The 15,850-nt window shown below is 42.2% G+C and overlaps 1 protein-coding gene across 4 annotated transcripts in view; it reads left to right on the plus strand.

Annotated features, from left to right (window-relative positions):
• The first annotated feature begins 13,625 nt into the window (after positions 1-13,625).
• Positions 13,626-15,850, plus strand: part of LOC126424983 (zinc finger protein 501-like) — a 263,358-nt gene continuing 261,133 nt past the window's right edge. For all 4 annotated transcript variants that reach the window (XM_050087873.1, XM_050087871.1, XM_050087870.1 and 1 more), the window contains exon 1: positions 13,626-13,759. In XM_050087873.1, the coding sequence (XP_049943830.1) occupies positions 13,757-13,759 (3 nt within the window). In that variant the 5' untranslated portion in view covers positions 13,626-13,756. The remainder of the gene's footprint in view (positions 13,760-15,850) is intronic.

Genomic DNA, 15,850 nt, shown 5'->3' on the forward strand with positions numbered 1-15,850 from the left:
GATTTATTCCCCTCTGCTCGTATAGCCCCGTCCCCATTTGCCTGTGGGAATTTTTTTTTAATTATTTTTAGACGCGACGGGGATTCCCCTGGCAGAGACATCACGTACACTATGCGCACATTCAAAAATCAACTCATGATTCGTTTAGAAATCAACTTAGAATGTTTTCAAAAATGTTCAAAAGCCAACAGGGATGCGTTTTCAAATCATATCAGTAATCGATAGACCAGCGTGCTGTGGATGCTAGGCACTTTGTGAAACAAGGCTTCTTTTCTTCAGGAAATGAATTTGGTGCCCCCTGAAAATCCTGCCCGGGGCAGATACCGCTGTTTGCCCCCCCCCCCCCCCCACCCCCCGGTCCTCACCACCTATGGATCCGGGGCTTGTCTATTTATTAACCACGTCGTTACTTATTCGTATTTCGACAGCTTCTTTGATGATAGAGTCTCTGTACGTGGAAGCAGACGGTAGGACATTTGTCTCTCTGTAGTTCATGCTGTGTCACGCCTCAACAGTGTTCAGAACAGCAGACTTTTCTGTCTGAGCCTCTCTGATATCATGTGTATTTTCAGCACAGCTATCTTTAACAGTGCGACAGTATGGCCAATGTATGATTTCCCACACTGGCACGGAATCTTATATATCCCTGGTTTTCTTAGGCCTAGGTCGTCTTTAACAGAGCCCAGCATCTCTTGCACTCGCGTTGGAGGACGGAAGATGCATTTTATTTAGTATTTTCTGAATAGAGATACGGTAGAAAAACCATCTTCGTGGGGTTCTCTGTTTCTTTTGGCTGTTCCTCAGGTTTAGTGCGTGCAGGTTGAAATGCATTACGGATCTGTTTACCAGAGTACCCGTTTTGTACAAACATAGAGTAAAGATGGCTAAGCTCTGCTGATAAGCACCCTGCAGCTGGGACAATTCCAGCCTTATGAACGAGAGTCCGCAACACGTCACTGTAATAATTTTTTTTTTTTCATAATGCGGGGCCACAGTCATAATATGTTTCTTTAAAGTCAGTACCGCCATTAGACTGTTGTTTATTTACAGTGTTATATTTACACTTACACAATGGCGATTTCGGCTTCAAAGTGCCATTATCAAGTGTTTTAAGTGTTATAAATTGCCTAAGATGGCATACTGTCGTATTAAAATACACTATTAGACACATTGTCTAAGAGTCGATATTTCTGGCAGAGCCTGCTGCTTTGTTTCATTACTGAGTACACTATTTTGTGTCAAGATGGTGTACACAGTAATGAGACAAAGCAGCAGGCTCTGCCAGAAATATCGACTCTTAGACAATGTGTCTAATAGTGTATTTTAATACGACAGTATGACATCTTAGACAATTTATAACATTTAAAATACTTGATAATGGCAGTTTGAAGCCGAAATCGTGATTGTGTAAGTGCAAATGTAACAGTGTAAATAAACAACACGGTACTGACATTAAAGACGTCAGTGTGAGTTGGTTTACAGAACACAATGTGACCCTAGGAACCGTCTCCTTTTCTGAGGACCAAGACATCTAAGAAAGAGAGGTCTTTATTTTTCTCCACTTCCATGGTGAACCAAATACTTGGATGGAGGGAGTTAAGGTGTTCCTGAAATGCAGGAAATGGGCGTGGTAATACTGCAAAGGTGTCGATCACATATCTCCAGAAAAATTTACGTTTCAACACCGCTGATTAAAGTGCTTTTCCCTCGAAGTCTTCCATAAAAGGGTTACCTACTATGGGAGACAAAGAGCTACTCATATATATGCAATGAAATATAATTTTATACAGCGACTGAAGACCTTGCGTCTCGAACCAGCTGACGTATTATTGAATTTCGATGTTGTCTGTTTGTCCACACGAGTACCTCTGGTGGATTCACTACAAACTATAGGAGCTATGTTGAAGGAGGACATGTTACAGCTATTGAAACATGTGCTTACCTTGACTTACTTTTTATTTAATGAACAATATTTTGAGCAAACTGACATTGTCTCCAATAGTAGCTAATCTTTTTAGGGAAGACTTTGAGGAAAAAGTACTTCAGTGAGTTGCGTCGGAAAGTAAAACATTCTGGAGATATGTAGACGACATCTTTGTAGTATGGTCACATGGGGCAGCAACACTTCGCGCATTTCTGAAACACCTTAACTCCCGCCATGCGAGCATTTGCTTCACCATGGGAAAAAATGAACACCTCTCGTTGCTGTCTTTGTCCACAGAAAAGAAGACGTTTCCTTGAGTCACAGTATGTTCCGTAAACCAACTCACACAGACGTAAATCTACTAGGTACGAACTGCCACCACGCATCTCAACACAGTTGCGTATAAGGACGATCGTTCATAGCTCTACTGTTATCTGATACACAGGGACTTTATTAGCAGAGATTAGCCATTTTTGTTCCGTGTTTGTACAAAACGGTTTTTTTTTGTTTTGGGGCAAAAGACCAAACTACAAGGTCATCGGTCTCATCGGATTAGGGAAGGACGGGGAAGGAAGTCGGCCGTGCCCTTTCAAAGGAACCATCCCGGCATTTGCCTGGAGCGATTTAGGGAAATCACGGGAAACCTAAATCAGGATGGCCGGACGCAGGATGTACAAAACGGTTACTCTCATAAACAGATCCATAATGCGTTTCAATCTGTAAACACGAAACCTCAGGGCCAACCAGAAGAAACGGAGAACTCCGCGAGGTTGATTTTTCTACACTATGTTGGTAACGCGTCTTTTAATGTCGGCAAGCTGTTCAAGAAACAACCAATAAAATGTATCTTTCGCCGTCCAACACGAGTACAAACGAAGATAGGTTCTGTTAAATATGACCTTGGCCTAAGGAGATCAGGGATATCTAAAATCCAGCGTGGGAAATCATACTTGGGCAAGACGTGTCGCGCTGAACATAGACGTCACGCCAGATCGGGTCAGCCAGGAAAGTCTGCTGTTCTGAGCACTGTTTTCACACAGGACAGAGCATGAACTACGGAGAGACACAGATCCTTTCGTCTGCCTCTACTGTGCTGGGAATTTATCATTAAAGAAGCAATCGAAATGAGTGTAAGTAACTGCCTGATTAATAGAGACACGGGACTACTCAGCAAGGGGTGGGAACCAGATCAAGGAATCCAATGAGTCAATTCAGACGGGGAATGGGAGTCGGCACTTACACTGGGTGCCAACACTCTGCCCATGCGAACGCAGGGCTGCGGCTTGCGAAAAGGTAGACCGTGGTCCATTTCTCTGATAAGGGGCTCTGGTCGATTTTGCGCTCTATGATGAGGTTATAGCCCCACCCACCGGCGCCTGCGTTTTTCTAGCGAGTTTTCTGGCGAGCCACTGCAGCAAAACGCCAGTAAGCACCTGAAGATGACTAGTGGCTATCTCATTGAAGTACCGTGCAGCTTTCACAACCGTACAGCGTCCCCGTCAGATCACCGAAGTTAAGCGCTGTCGGGCTCGGATAGCACTTGGAAGGCTGACCATCCAGGTCTGCCGAGCGCTGTTCGCAAGCGGGGCTCACTCAGGCCTAGTGAGGCTAACTGAGGAGCTACTTGACTGAGAAGTAGCGGCTCCAGCCGCGAAATCTGACTACGGCCTGGAAAGTGGTGTGCCGACTGTATACGCCTCCATATCCGTATCCAGTACGGCTTATAGTCTGAGGATGACACGGCGGTCGGTCGGTACCGTTGGGGCTTTCGAGGCCAGTTCGGACGAGGCATAGTTTCACAACTTTATCAGACGCGACGACCGTGAACCAACGAAGCAGTTATTACATCAGGAATGTCTCAAACACCACAACGGAATTAATTTTAAAATATGCGCTGTTAGGGAGAACAAACTACAAATTTTTGAGCTATGCTACTCACACTAGCCTACTTCCAGTTTATTAGTGCAAAACATTCATCTATCAGCTGTAAGAATGCGCCTTATTTTGAAACACTCTTTGCACATGACAGCCGCGCGGGATTAGCCGAGCGGTCTAAGGTGCTGCAGTCATGGACTGTGCGGCTGATCCCGGCGGAGGTTCGAGTCCTCCCTAGGGCATGGGTGTGTGTGTGTTTGGCCTTAGGATAATTTAAGTTAAGTAGCGTGTAAGCTTAGGGACTGATGACCTTAGCACACATTTGAACATTTTTTGCACATGACAGTAGTACAAACATTTACAGTGAGAGTTTTTATTACACTAATACTGTGTCGCGTTTATATACTAAAGACTGATGTTGTTTTTCAGGTGTGCAGTTTCCTCCTGGCAGTTGAGAACTTGAGAATTTCAGAAGATGTTATGTCTTTTGGCCAAACGAGAGAAAGCAGCAGTTTGAGCCACAGTTCTGCTACAGAGGTTCCAGATGGTGGCGCCACACCCCAGACAGACGTGCTGTCTTCAGCGGCCACCAGTGGCAGTGGGCAGTCAGAGGCACAGAACACGGGGACAGACGAAAGTGGCATCCACTCGTTTCTGAGTTACTGAGACAGCTTCTCTCGACACAAATAACGTATCTTATATCAAAGAGATACAGGGGGAAAACTATATTTTTAAAATGAAGTACACGGTGTTTCAGAAAGAATAACCTGATTTCAAAACTCAATATTTATTGATAAAAATATACTACAAACATGGGATAAATAGCAAAATATCCAAAAAATATTAAAGTTTTAGCTAAGCTATTACAAATGCTCCATCTGTCCAGCAGCAGCTGCGCGAGCAAATCCAGACAATTATTAAATTCGTCATAAACTTCACACAACGTATCTGCTTCTACAGAAGTTACGGCGGCTGTTATTCTGTTCTTCACTTCTTCTGTGCCACGAGCTGGAGGGGAAATAAAAACACTTTCCTTCACATATCCCCATAAGAAGAAACCGCATGGAGTCATGTCTGGCGATCTTGAACGCCAAGAATGCAGGGCGCTGTATGAGGGTCCCGTGCGGCCTATCCAGCGTTGGGACTGAGCGTCACTGAGGAACTGATATACCTTGTTCTGCCCTGTGGTGGAGCTCCATCCTGTTGGAAAATGAAGTCGTTGGAGTCGTAGCGATTAGAGTTTCGTGGACTCCGCTCAAACGTTCGCCGAATTCTTTCCACCATTTCATCACCTGGACCCTTACTTTTGTCGAAGCAACCTCTCTTTACATTGGCGATACCAACGACGAATATTGTTGGATGCAGGAGGGTCAGTCCCAAAGCGCTGACGTAAGGCACGCTGGACCGAAACTCCTTGCAAACTACAGCACACAAGACACTTTCTGCCGAGCTGACTTTAAACTGAGACGACGCTTTGAATGTCAACTACGGTGATTTTCTGAAGATCTAGGTCACGCCAATTCAGGCGACACAGATTTCATTGCTCGCACGTCCCACGTTTCGTAATTATTACCGCCCAAAATCAGGTCAATCTTTTCAAACCACCGTGTACTTTCTTAATTCATGCACTGCATTTATTTACTTAAATATGAATGTTTCCTACTTCTGGTGATACATATCAATTTTTGGTTGGTTTTTAAAGTTGGTAATTGGTACGAAGCTGTAAATTAATAAAGGAATACTTATCGTTATTTTGAAACTTACTGGCAGATTAAACTGTGTGCCCGACCGAGACTGACAATATGTTGAGGTGTGCACTTCTTCGTCCAAAGCAAATCAAAAGTCACGAATGTCTTTCTTCACGGCTCCAAAAAAATTGAAATCGTGTGAGGAGAGATCAGGACTGTGGAGGGTGTTTAAGGGCTTTCCATCGAAATTTCTCCTGCGTAGTCGACAAAGGCATGGCAGCTCCGGGAAAGTGCTGATCTCCTTTTTTAATGACTTTCTGGAATATGGCGCCACAATTAACGCGCGGTGCTCAGTCGTACGTGAACACTTCGCAAAAATTGAAGAGCGCCAACAAGTTCAAACGCCCAGGAATGTTGACGGACCGCATCACTCTGCTGCAGGATAATAGTCGCCCACATGTTGCCGAGGTTGTTTCAACTAGCTCTTACTGCGAAGCCCTTACACAACCTCCATGAAGTCCCGATCTCTCGCCGCGCGATTTCCAGATTTTCTGAACGCTGAAGATGCACAGCTGGGTACAATCGTGGTCTCCCAGGCAACCACGAACGTATTCCCACAAAAGCAATGGTTCAAATGGCTCTGAGCACTATGCGACTTAACTTCTGAGGTCATCAGTCGCCTAGAACTTAGAACTACTTAAACCTAACTAACCTAAGGACATCACACAACACCCAGCCATCACGAGGCAGAGAAAATCCCTGACCCCGCCGGGAATCGAACCCGAGCGTGGGAAGCGAGAACGCTACCGCACGACCACGAGATGCGGGCCACAAAAGCATTGACCACCTTGTCTCACAGCAGGATAAATCTATTTACAGTAATACCCAATTACTTTTTGGTAATAAACAGTTTGGTAACAAATAGTTGATGTACTTCCTTTTTTCCACCTATGTTTCATTTTAATGTTCCCCATACACTGAAGAGCCAAAGACACTGGTACACCTGGGTAATATCGTGTAGGGCCCCCGCGAGGTCGCAGAAGTGACGCAACACGACGGGGCACGGACTCGACTAACGTCTGAAGTAGTGATGGAGGGAACTGACACCATGAAGCCTGCAGGGCTCTCCATAAATCCGTAAAGTACCAGGGGCTGGAGATCTCTTCTGAACAACACGTTCAAGGCATCCCAAATTTGCTCAATAATGTTCACGTTTGGGGAGTTTGGTGGCCAGCGGAATTGTTTAAACTCAGAAGAGCGTTCCTGAAGCCATTGTGTAGCAATTCTGGACTTGGAGGTGTTGCATCGTCCTGCTCGAATTACCCGTCTACGTCAGAATGCACACTGGATATGAACGGATGCAGGTGATCAGGTAGGATGCTTACGTACGTGTCACCTGTCAGAATCGTATCTAGACGTATCAGGGATCCCATATCACTCCAAATGCACACGTTCCACACCATTACAGAGCCTCCATCAGCTTGAACAGTTCCCTGCTGGTATGGATGGTCCATGGATTCATGAGGTTGTCTCCATACCCATACATGTCCTTCCGCTCGATACAATTTGAAACAAGAATCGTCCGACGAGGCAACATTCTTCCAGTCATCGCCAGACCATTGTCGGCCCAGGCGAGGCGTAAAGCTTTGTGTTGTGCAGTCATCAAGGATACACGAGTGGCCCTTCTGCTTCGAAAGCCCATATCGATGATGTTTCGTTGAAATGTTCGCACGCTGACACTTGTTGATTGGCCAGCACTGAAATCTGCAGCAGTTTGCGGAAGGATTCCACTTCTGTCACGTTGAACGATCGATTGTCTTAAGTCGTCGTTGGTCCCGTTCTTGCAGGATATTTTTCCGGTCGCAGCGATGTCGGAAATTTGATGTTTTACTCGGTTCGTGATATTCACGGTACAGTCGTGAAATGGTCTTACGGAAATATCCCCACTTCATCGCTACCTCATAGATTCTGTGTCCTATTGCTAGTGCACCGACTATAACACCACGTTCAAACTCACTTAAATTCTTATATCCCGCCATTGTGGCAGCAGTAACCGATCTTTAAAACTGCACCAGACTCTAGTCTTATACAGGTGTTGCCGACCGCAGCGCCGTATTCTGCCTGTTTACACATACCTGTATTTGAATACGCATGCCTATACTAGTTTATTTGGCGCTTATATAATAGCAATACGTGATTTTATTTCCACTCCAGGGTGTGTGGGCTGCATCAGAGAGCTTCCTTGTCTACAAGATGATTTGATTTCCGCTGCTTGAAGTACTTGGTTTCCACTTCAACATATTAGGGCCTGCATCAGGGAGTGTGTCTGGTTGCTGACTTGATCTCTGCTGCTGCGGCTGCTCAAATGTCTCAGGTTCAAATAGCTTTAAGCACTATGGGACTTAACATCTGAGGTCATCAGTCCCCCAGAACTTAGAACTACTTAAACCTAACCAACCTAAGGACATCACACACATCCATGCCCGAGGCAGGATTCGAACCTGCGCCCGTAGCGGTCGCGCGGTTCCAGACTGAAGCGCCTAGAACCGCTCGGCCACACCGGCCGGCAATGTATCAGGCACCACAGTGTTTATATCATGGAGCTGTTGAACTCAGGAAGAACTAAAAGAAAACTGTGAAAAATACATACATACACATATACATACGTAACGACTAGAAAATATTGAGAGAGATGAATAATTTAGTTCTTACAATTGAGTGTGCAAGTCAGTTTCTTCTGCCTGGAGGTTTTAGATTTCTGATGTCACTTCATGATGATGATGATGCTCGTCTTTTCAATACGGAGTAAAGATCACAAGTGGTCGGTTTGATTGATGGTTAGTAAGTCTGCATTGACGACGAGTGGTAGTGGTAGATGACTCCAGTGCCACAGGAATTCAGACAACTATTTTGGACTGCATTCATCTCTCAGGGTCAGCCATCTTGGATTCTGACATCATTGAAGAAGTCATGGGTTCTAAACTTAGAACCATGCAGGTTAGTACCTGCAAGGTGACGCCATAGAAATACTGTATTGGAATGTCAGATGTTATAAATTCATAGCAGACAATTCAGTCTTCATGGGTAATAAGCCTGGATGCTACAGGTGGGTAGTGGATAGGAATTTGCTGTAAATCTTAAATGTCCTATGCACAACGTAAAACACTTATAGTTATGTGAAGAATTATTTAAAAATGTGGTGCCAGCCTTGACAATAGATCACATTCTGTTTGTAGGAAGGATGGTTGGATTTTAAAGTTACGTCCGCAGCAATATAAAAATTTCCATCACACCAAGGCTTGTCTACAGAGAAAATCGGTGTTAGTTAAAAAATGTTGTACTCCTATTCATTAAAAGAGTATCAGGTTCGCTGTGGTACTGCTGGTTGAGAATTCTACAGTTAGCTGGGAAAGTATTGCAATCTGAATTCGCCATGGGGCCTACTGTTTGAAGATACCGAATCTACTACTACACTTACTAGTATTGTACCATATCAACTCAGTCAAAGCGACTCACATTTCTGTATGAGCTATTACAACAGATTCTCCTGTGCAAACACAGTTACAGTTCATCAGCTTCTAGTGTGTGTGGTAGTGTTAAAGACTTTGATGCTGCTTCTGCCAGGCCTCAAACGTTACGAAGATGGGTATGTGTACTTGACAAACCTGCATACTTGTTGAGCATACTTTACATCCATGCTGGTCAAATTGTTTTGCTATTTCATATACATATGGAGCAGTGGGAGAACGAATATGTGCCTCTGTCAAGTAACATTAAGCATTCATTTGTGGTGAACACGTGTCACTTGTACTCTGCAATGTGGATCGCTATGGAGAGACTCAACCTATGGCGGACACATCTGTTCTTCGTATATGTTGTCAAGTTTGTGCTGGGCCATAAAATTCCTGGCTTCTAGCCGGTGTTAAACACAAGGTGCACTGAGGGCTGGTGTCTGGAAATGGCGACTGTTTTCCGTGTTAAAATGTTATGGATATGAAAGTAACCGACTGTTACTCTCGTATGTTGTTCGTATTTCGTCAGGTGCATTTATCATCGCTGACGATCATTTTATAGGAATGGTATGAACGTACCATACTTTCCAAACTGTAATCGGATGTGAATATCGTAATAAGTCGATGTTATACACCTCTCGAAACCTGTAACTGGTTTGTACCAGGGAGAATCAGCATTGCATTTGGTGTCCAAGGTGATAATTTCACGCTCTTAAAGTCTGCGATCATAGTGTGTGGACCTCGCTAACGGAACGTTTGTTTAAGGACTGTTGGATGGCTATTCTTTTCCCCAAACTACATTTGACAGTTGTCAAGTGTGTTTGACAACCATAGAGACTTCATCAGTGGGCTATAAAGTTTTAAAGTTAGGATGAATGCCCTATACTTTGACAGCCAGCAGACCTCGCATCATATTAAACTTATGGTACATGGGTTTTCTCGCCATTTGAACTTATGGTAGTTGTTTTGGAGGCTTAATTGTTTAAACTGTAATGTCAGAGGGGGTGTGGAGGGTTGTTGCTTAGCAGGGGGGAAGTGAGCCAGAATGGGGCAGAGGGGCCTTCCCTTCCCAGTGTTTCTAGTGGAGAGATCCAAATTTAGTGTTAGGAGAAGCAGTATACAGTGACCATAGATGTCTCAGGGACCTGTGTGCTGGAGTTCTACACTGTTATAAATAGCCCAACAGGTCCGAGCTGGACTGTGATGTCATAGACCCAGTGCTAGTATTTCACGTTTTGTATTCTGACATCATAGAGCTGTGTCAGTATGGCCCAAGTTGCCATATTCGGCCGCGCTCTTGTATCCTGACGTAATAGAGCCTGTCCCAGTAATCCTAGTCTTTGACTGCGACATCATAGAGCTAGTATTCCCGGTCATCAATCTCGCAACTCCATATTCATCTTCAAGTCTGACATGAACCCAGTGGAAACGTTTGATCTCATTATACTTTGCGTAAAACATTCCAGGCCATAGAGTAACGATACATTACCGAGGTCCTTACGTGAGATGTGTATCGCTCACTGCATGGTATTCTCGCTGTTGACGTATGTTTCACACACACACACACACACACACACACACACACACACACACACACACACACACACACATACATACACATCGTTAATAACGTACTCTGTAAATGAAGACGCTAGTACTATCGATTTGCCCATCTGGCTAGCTACGCAGTCTAGTGCGCTGCTTCCCGAGCGGGAAGACGTGCCGGTCCCCTGCACGAATCATCCCGGTTGATTAGTGTCGAGGTCCAGTGTGCCGGCCAGCCTGTGGATGGTTTTGAAGGCAGCTTTCCATCTGCCTCGGCGAATGCAGGCTGGTTACCCTTATTCAGCGTCAGTTACTATGTCGGTGATTGCTGTGCAAACACTGCCTCCACATATGCGCACACTGTAATTACTCTACCATGCAAACATTTTAGCTCACACTCATGTGGTATGAGATGTTCCCGGGAAGGGTCCACTGGGGACCGAACCGCACAATAACCATGCGTTACTAATACTGACAACAGTCAGTATGTCAGACCGGGGTATTAATGTACATCTAGAGGTACCTAGCGAGGTGGCGTGTTGGTTGGCACACTGGACTCACATTTGGGAGGACGACGGTTCACACCCACGTGCTGCTATTCTGATCTAGGTCTTCTGTGATTTCCCTAAATCGCTTCAGACAAATGCCAAGAGGGTTCCTTTGAAAGGGCACAGCCGACTTCCCTCCCCATCCTTCCCTAATCTGATGGGACTGATGACCTCGCTGTTTGGTCCCCCCCCCCCCAAATCAACCAACTATCCATCCATCCAGAGGCAGCCTTCCATTGAGAAAAAAGCACAACACAGCTCACATCATTTGACTTAAATAGTGCAGTGTGTTAGTATTTCTGCCATTAAAATAATAGAAAATGAACAGCTCAGCTCATTGATTACTGATTAGATTAGATTTACTTTCATTCCAATTGATCCATAGTGAGGAGGTCCTCCAGGATGTGGAACATGTCAGAAAAACAATAATACATGACAAATATTAACAACAGAAACAAATAAGCTGATCTACCTTCCACAGGTCCCAAGTGGAATGATCATCATTTTTTGTAATGAACAGTATACAAAAGAATCAATTTACAAACAGTAATACACTGAATTTAAAATAAAAAATTTTTTTTTATTTAATGAACACTTTACTGCACTGAAATGGTGCAGAGGATATATATATATATATATATATATATATATATATATATATATATATATATATATATATATATATATAAAACAGATGGTCCAACTGAGAAATTCATCAATGGAATGGAAGGAGTTGGCCACCAATAAACCCTTTAGGCTTCTCTTGAACTGAATTTCATTGGTTGTTAAGCTTTTTATGGCTGCTGGCAAGTTATTGAAAATGTGTGTTCCTGATTAATGTACACCTTTCTGTACAAGAGTAAGTGACTTTAAATTCTGGTGAAGATTATTCTTATTACTAGTACTGACTCCATGAATTGAGCTGTTGGTTTGAAAAAGTGATATATTTTTAATGACAAATTTCATTAAAGAATAAATAAATTGGGAAGCAGTAGTTAGTATCCCTTTCCCTAAACAGGCTTCTGCAGGATGTTCTTGAGTTCACACCACATATAACTCTTACTGCACGTTTTTGTGCCCAGAAAACTTTAGCTTGACTTGATGATTTACCCCAAAAAATAGTTCCATATGACATTATGGAATGAAAGCATAGTATGCCAGCTTTTTCATTTTTATATCCCCTATGTCTGAAACACTTTGCATTGCAAATAGTGATTTGTTACGACGCTTCAGTAGTTCTGTAGTGTGCTCCTCCCAGTTGAATTTGTTATCAAGCTGTAATCCCAAGAATTTAACACTATCCACTTCTTCTATCTGCTTGTCATCGTATGTTACGCATATTCTTGTGGGGCACCCCTTACAAGTTCTGAACTGCATGTAGTGTGTTTTTCAAACTTTAGTGACATATGAATGCGTGGAATTATAGGAATTCGTATATCTGATTCCCCTAGATGGGCAATGGCTCCACTTTCTTCAGTGCGGATACACAAGTATGTCCGACTTCCTGCGGGAATCCCAGAGTAGCGAGCATGGAGGACAGGCACAAGGAGTGCAGATAGCTGGGGCTCAGTGCAAATGCGGCGTGCCGAGATAGTCCGCACAGTTGCGACAACACCATGCACGGACGGCGCAGTGGTTAACACACCTGCCTTAGTAAGTAGAAGATCCCAGGTTCAAATATACCTTCACTCGTCCCCGATGATTCCACGTAATGTTCCGAAGCAGCTGGCATCAGCAATGCCTTCCCTTTCTCTCCCTCCTCCCCCCTTCAATTTACATACACTGAGTTACTGTCAGGATGTTACAGACAACAAAAACTCAAGATTATAAGACAAGGCTTCACTTAAACATGAGCTGAAAGATATGGCGCATTCTGCAGTAATACATAATTATCTTGTTAAAATTATAGTGAGTTATGCCAACACTTTTCCTCCCATTAAAGGAAATGATGTAATGTCATTATGGCCTCTATGGTGGCATTTGGGAACAGTGTGACACGCCTGGAGCAATATTCATTGACTCAAACGAGCTGTTAAATGATAAGTGTGTGGTGGAAGATAGCCTCTTCCTCATCTGGGTAGGCTCTAGAACGCGAATATAATGCTTACAGACATATATAAAACCCAGAAAAGCAAGGAAAACTGGTACATTCTCACGAGGTGACAAATAAAGGTGTAAATTGAAAATTAAAGTTTAAATACCAAAGAGACGGCGCACGTCAAACAACACAGTACCGTAAACATTCATAGATGCGCAGCAGTACCAAACAATTTCAGATTCTACTTAGAGAACATGTAAACATGAATCGAAGATAAATATCAACCGAGCTATACGCGGCAAATCAACATTTAACAGGCTTTAAAACAAAAAAGGAATAATCGAAATAATTAATTGTGAGGGTGAGTGATTAAGTAAAGTTAAACTACAGTCTTAACAGTTAGACTGTGGTTAAACTGACACAAAACAAATATCCGTATATCGATTATTAGGACAATCTCGATTAACTGCAACTAATCGCGTGTAGCTACTACTCGGTTTAGTTTACAAACAAACGTGAAGCCTCAGACGAGTAATGAGTCGGAGGAGTGACTTGATGTTTGTGTAAGAGAAGTGATATGTTCAAAGAAAAATCGTAAACTTATCATCAGAACGTTCACACTTGAAATGGTTAGTTTTATTTATTTTGCCCATATGATCTGGTATTGTACACTGTGCAAAGTTGAATAAAATTTTCTAATTTTATGTTGGATAGTACACGATTTACAACACAGGTTTACAAAATTAGCTTTACTCGATAATTCTTTTGTTTCACGTAAACGCAACCAACACATTTACTATTCTAGGTATTCTTTTATGAAGTATAAACAGTGACAAAGTAAATAAGATTTAGTATGTTTACAGTGTTGTTTATTGTCTTCGATAGACTTTATACTGTACTTGTGGGAATCTTATTGAACAGCTGAAGGCCAACATTAAATTCTGCCGTATGGCAAAGTTGTGCATTAGCACCTAACACTTGCAGGTTTGAATTTATTCTAATGTGATGTATGTGAATTTACAGTTTTTCTTTACTCTGCTTATGTTGGGTATATATAAAGAGAGTTTTGTGTTATCGAAAATATGGGTTTTTCCGGTCTCTTTAGTTTTGTTTCCATTAATGATTGTCATGGCATTCTCCTGCATTGTACAAGTCTTAAGGGCAGATGGAGAATTACGTCCATACCTTATCTGAGCCTGTAAGAATGCTTAGTTTGCACTTAACCAAGCAGTAATTTCCCTATTTTTATAGGAAGTGCTGTATATACATATACATATAAAATTGAACGTAACTTGGCACTGGAAAAAAATCGTTGACTGATAGGGCCTATATCAATTGTACATTGATCTGTATGATGTTTGTAGGAAACTCCTAGCTTTGTTAACGAACTAAATAATGTAACTTATGTTGTATTAGCCCAGTTCTGTAAACTTCAGATATGTTAGGAGGATCATGTTTGTGTGATGTGTAACCTTCACAAAGGTTCTCTATTTATTTTATTTAACTACACTTAATGTTGTTCGGGTTGCTGACTGTCTTCTGTAGCATAGTTGTTATTTCAATATATTTTATTTATGCAAGGTTCTGTTGCTGGTTGGGGTTTCACTGTGTCAAAACTATGTTATGCTACAAGAGAGAAAGAACAAGAAGTTGTATTGCATAAGGCAGAATCTACAAAAACATTTATAGCTAATGCAAACATGAATGCTGATAGCAAGCTTTTACACAGAAATAAAACTGAGCCAGGCAGCTCAGCGTCTTAACAAATCTCTGTTTGCAATGCGAATTTTGTCAGACATAGGGGATATAAAAATGAAAAAGCTGGCATACTATGCTTACTTTCATTCCATAATGTCATATGGGATTATTTTCTGGGGTAATTCATCAAGCCAAGCTAAAGTTTTCCGGGCACAAAAACGTGCAGTAAGAATTATATGTGGTGTGAACTCAAGAACATCCTGCAGAAGCCTGTTTAGGGAACTAGGGATACTAACTACAGCTTCCCAATATATTTATTCCTTAATGAAATTTGTCATTAAAAATATATCACTTTTTCAAACCAATAGCTCAATTCATGGAATCAATACTAGAAATAAGAATAATCTTCACAAGGATTTAAAGTCACTTAGTCTTGTACAAAAAGGTGTGCATTATTCAGGAACACACATTTTCAATAACTTGCCAGCAGCCATAAAAAGCTTAATAACCAATGAAATTCAGTTTAAGAGAAGCCTAAAGGATTTATTGGTGGCCAACTCCTTCTACTCCATTGATGAATTTCTGAGGAAAACCAACTGATTTGTATATAAGTACAACATATCTTCTGCACAATTTCAGTGCAGTAATGTGTTCACTGAAAATTTGTGTGTGTGTGTGTGTGTGTGTGTGTGTGTGTGTGTGTGTGTAAGTATAATCTAACTTCTGCACCATTTCAGTGCAGTAATGTGTTCATTGTAAATAAGTATTACAGTAGTTGTATTACATGTTTCTTACCTTATAAATAAATAAAAAACTTTTTTATTTTAAATTCAGTGCAATAGTATTTGTAAAATGACTCTTAGTGTTCATTAAAAAATGACGATCATTCCACTTGGGACCTGTGGAATGGTACATTAGCTTATTTGTTTTAGTTTAAATATTTGTCATGTATTGTTGTTTTTCTGACATGTTCCACATCCTGGAGGACCTCCTCACTACGGATCAATTGGAATGAAAGTAAA

This window comes from Schistocerca serialis, chromosome 10, assembly GCF_023864345.2.
Source record: "Schistocerca serialis cubense isolate TAMUIC-IGC-003099 chromosome 10, iqSchSeri2.2, whole genome shotgun sequence".
In the NCBI taxonomy this organism is placed as follows: Eukaryota; Metazoa; Arthropoda; class Insecta; order Orthoptera; family Acrididae; genus Schistocerca; species Schistocerca serialis.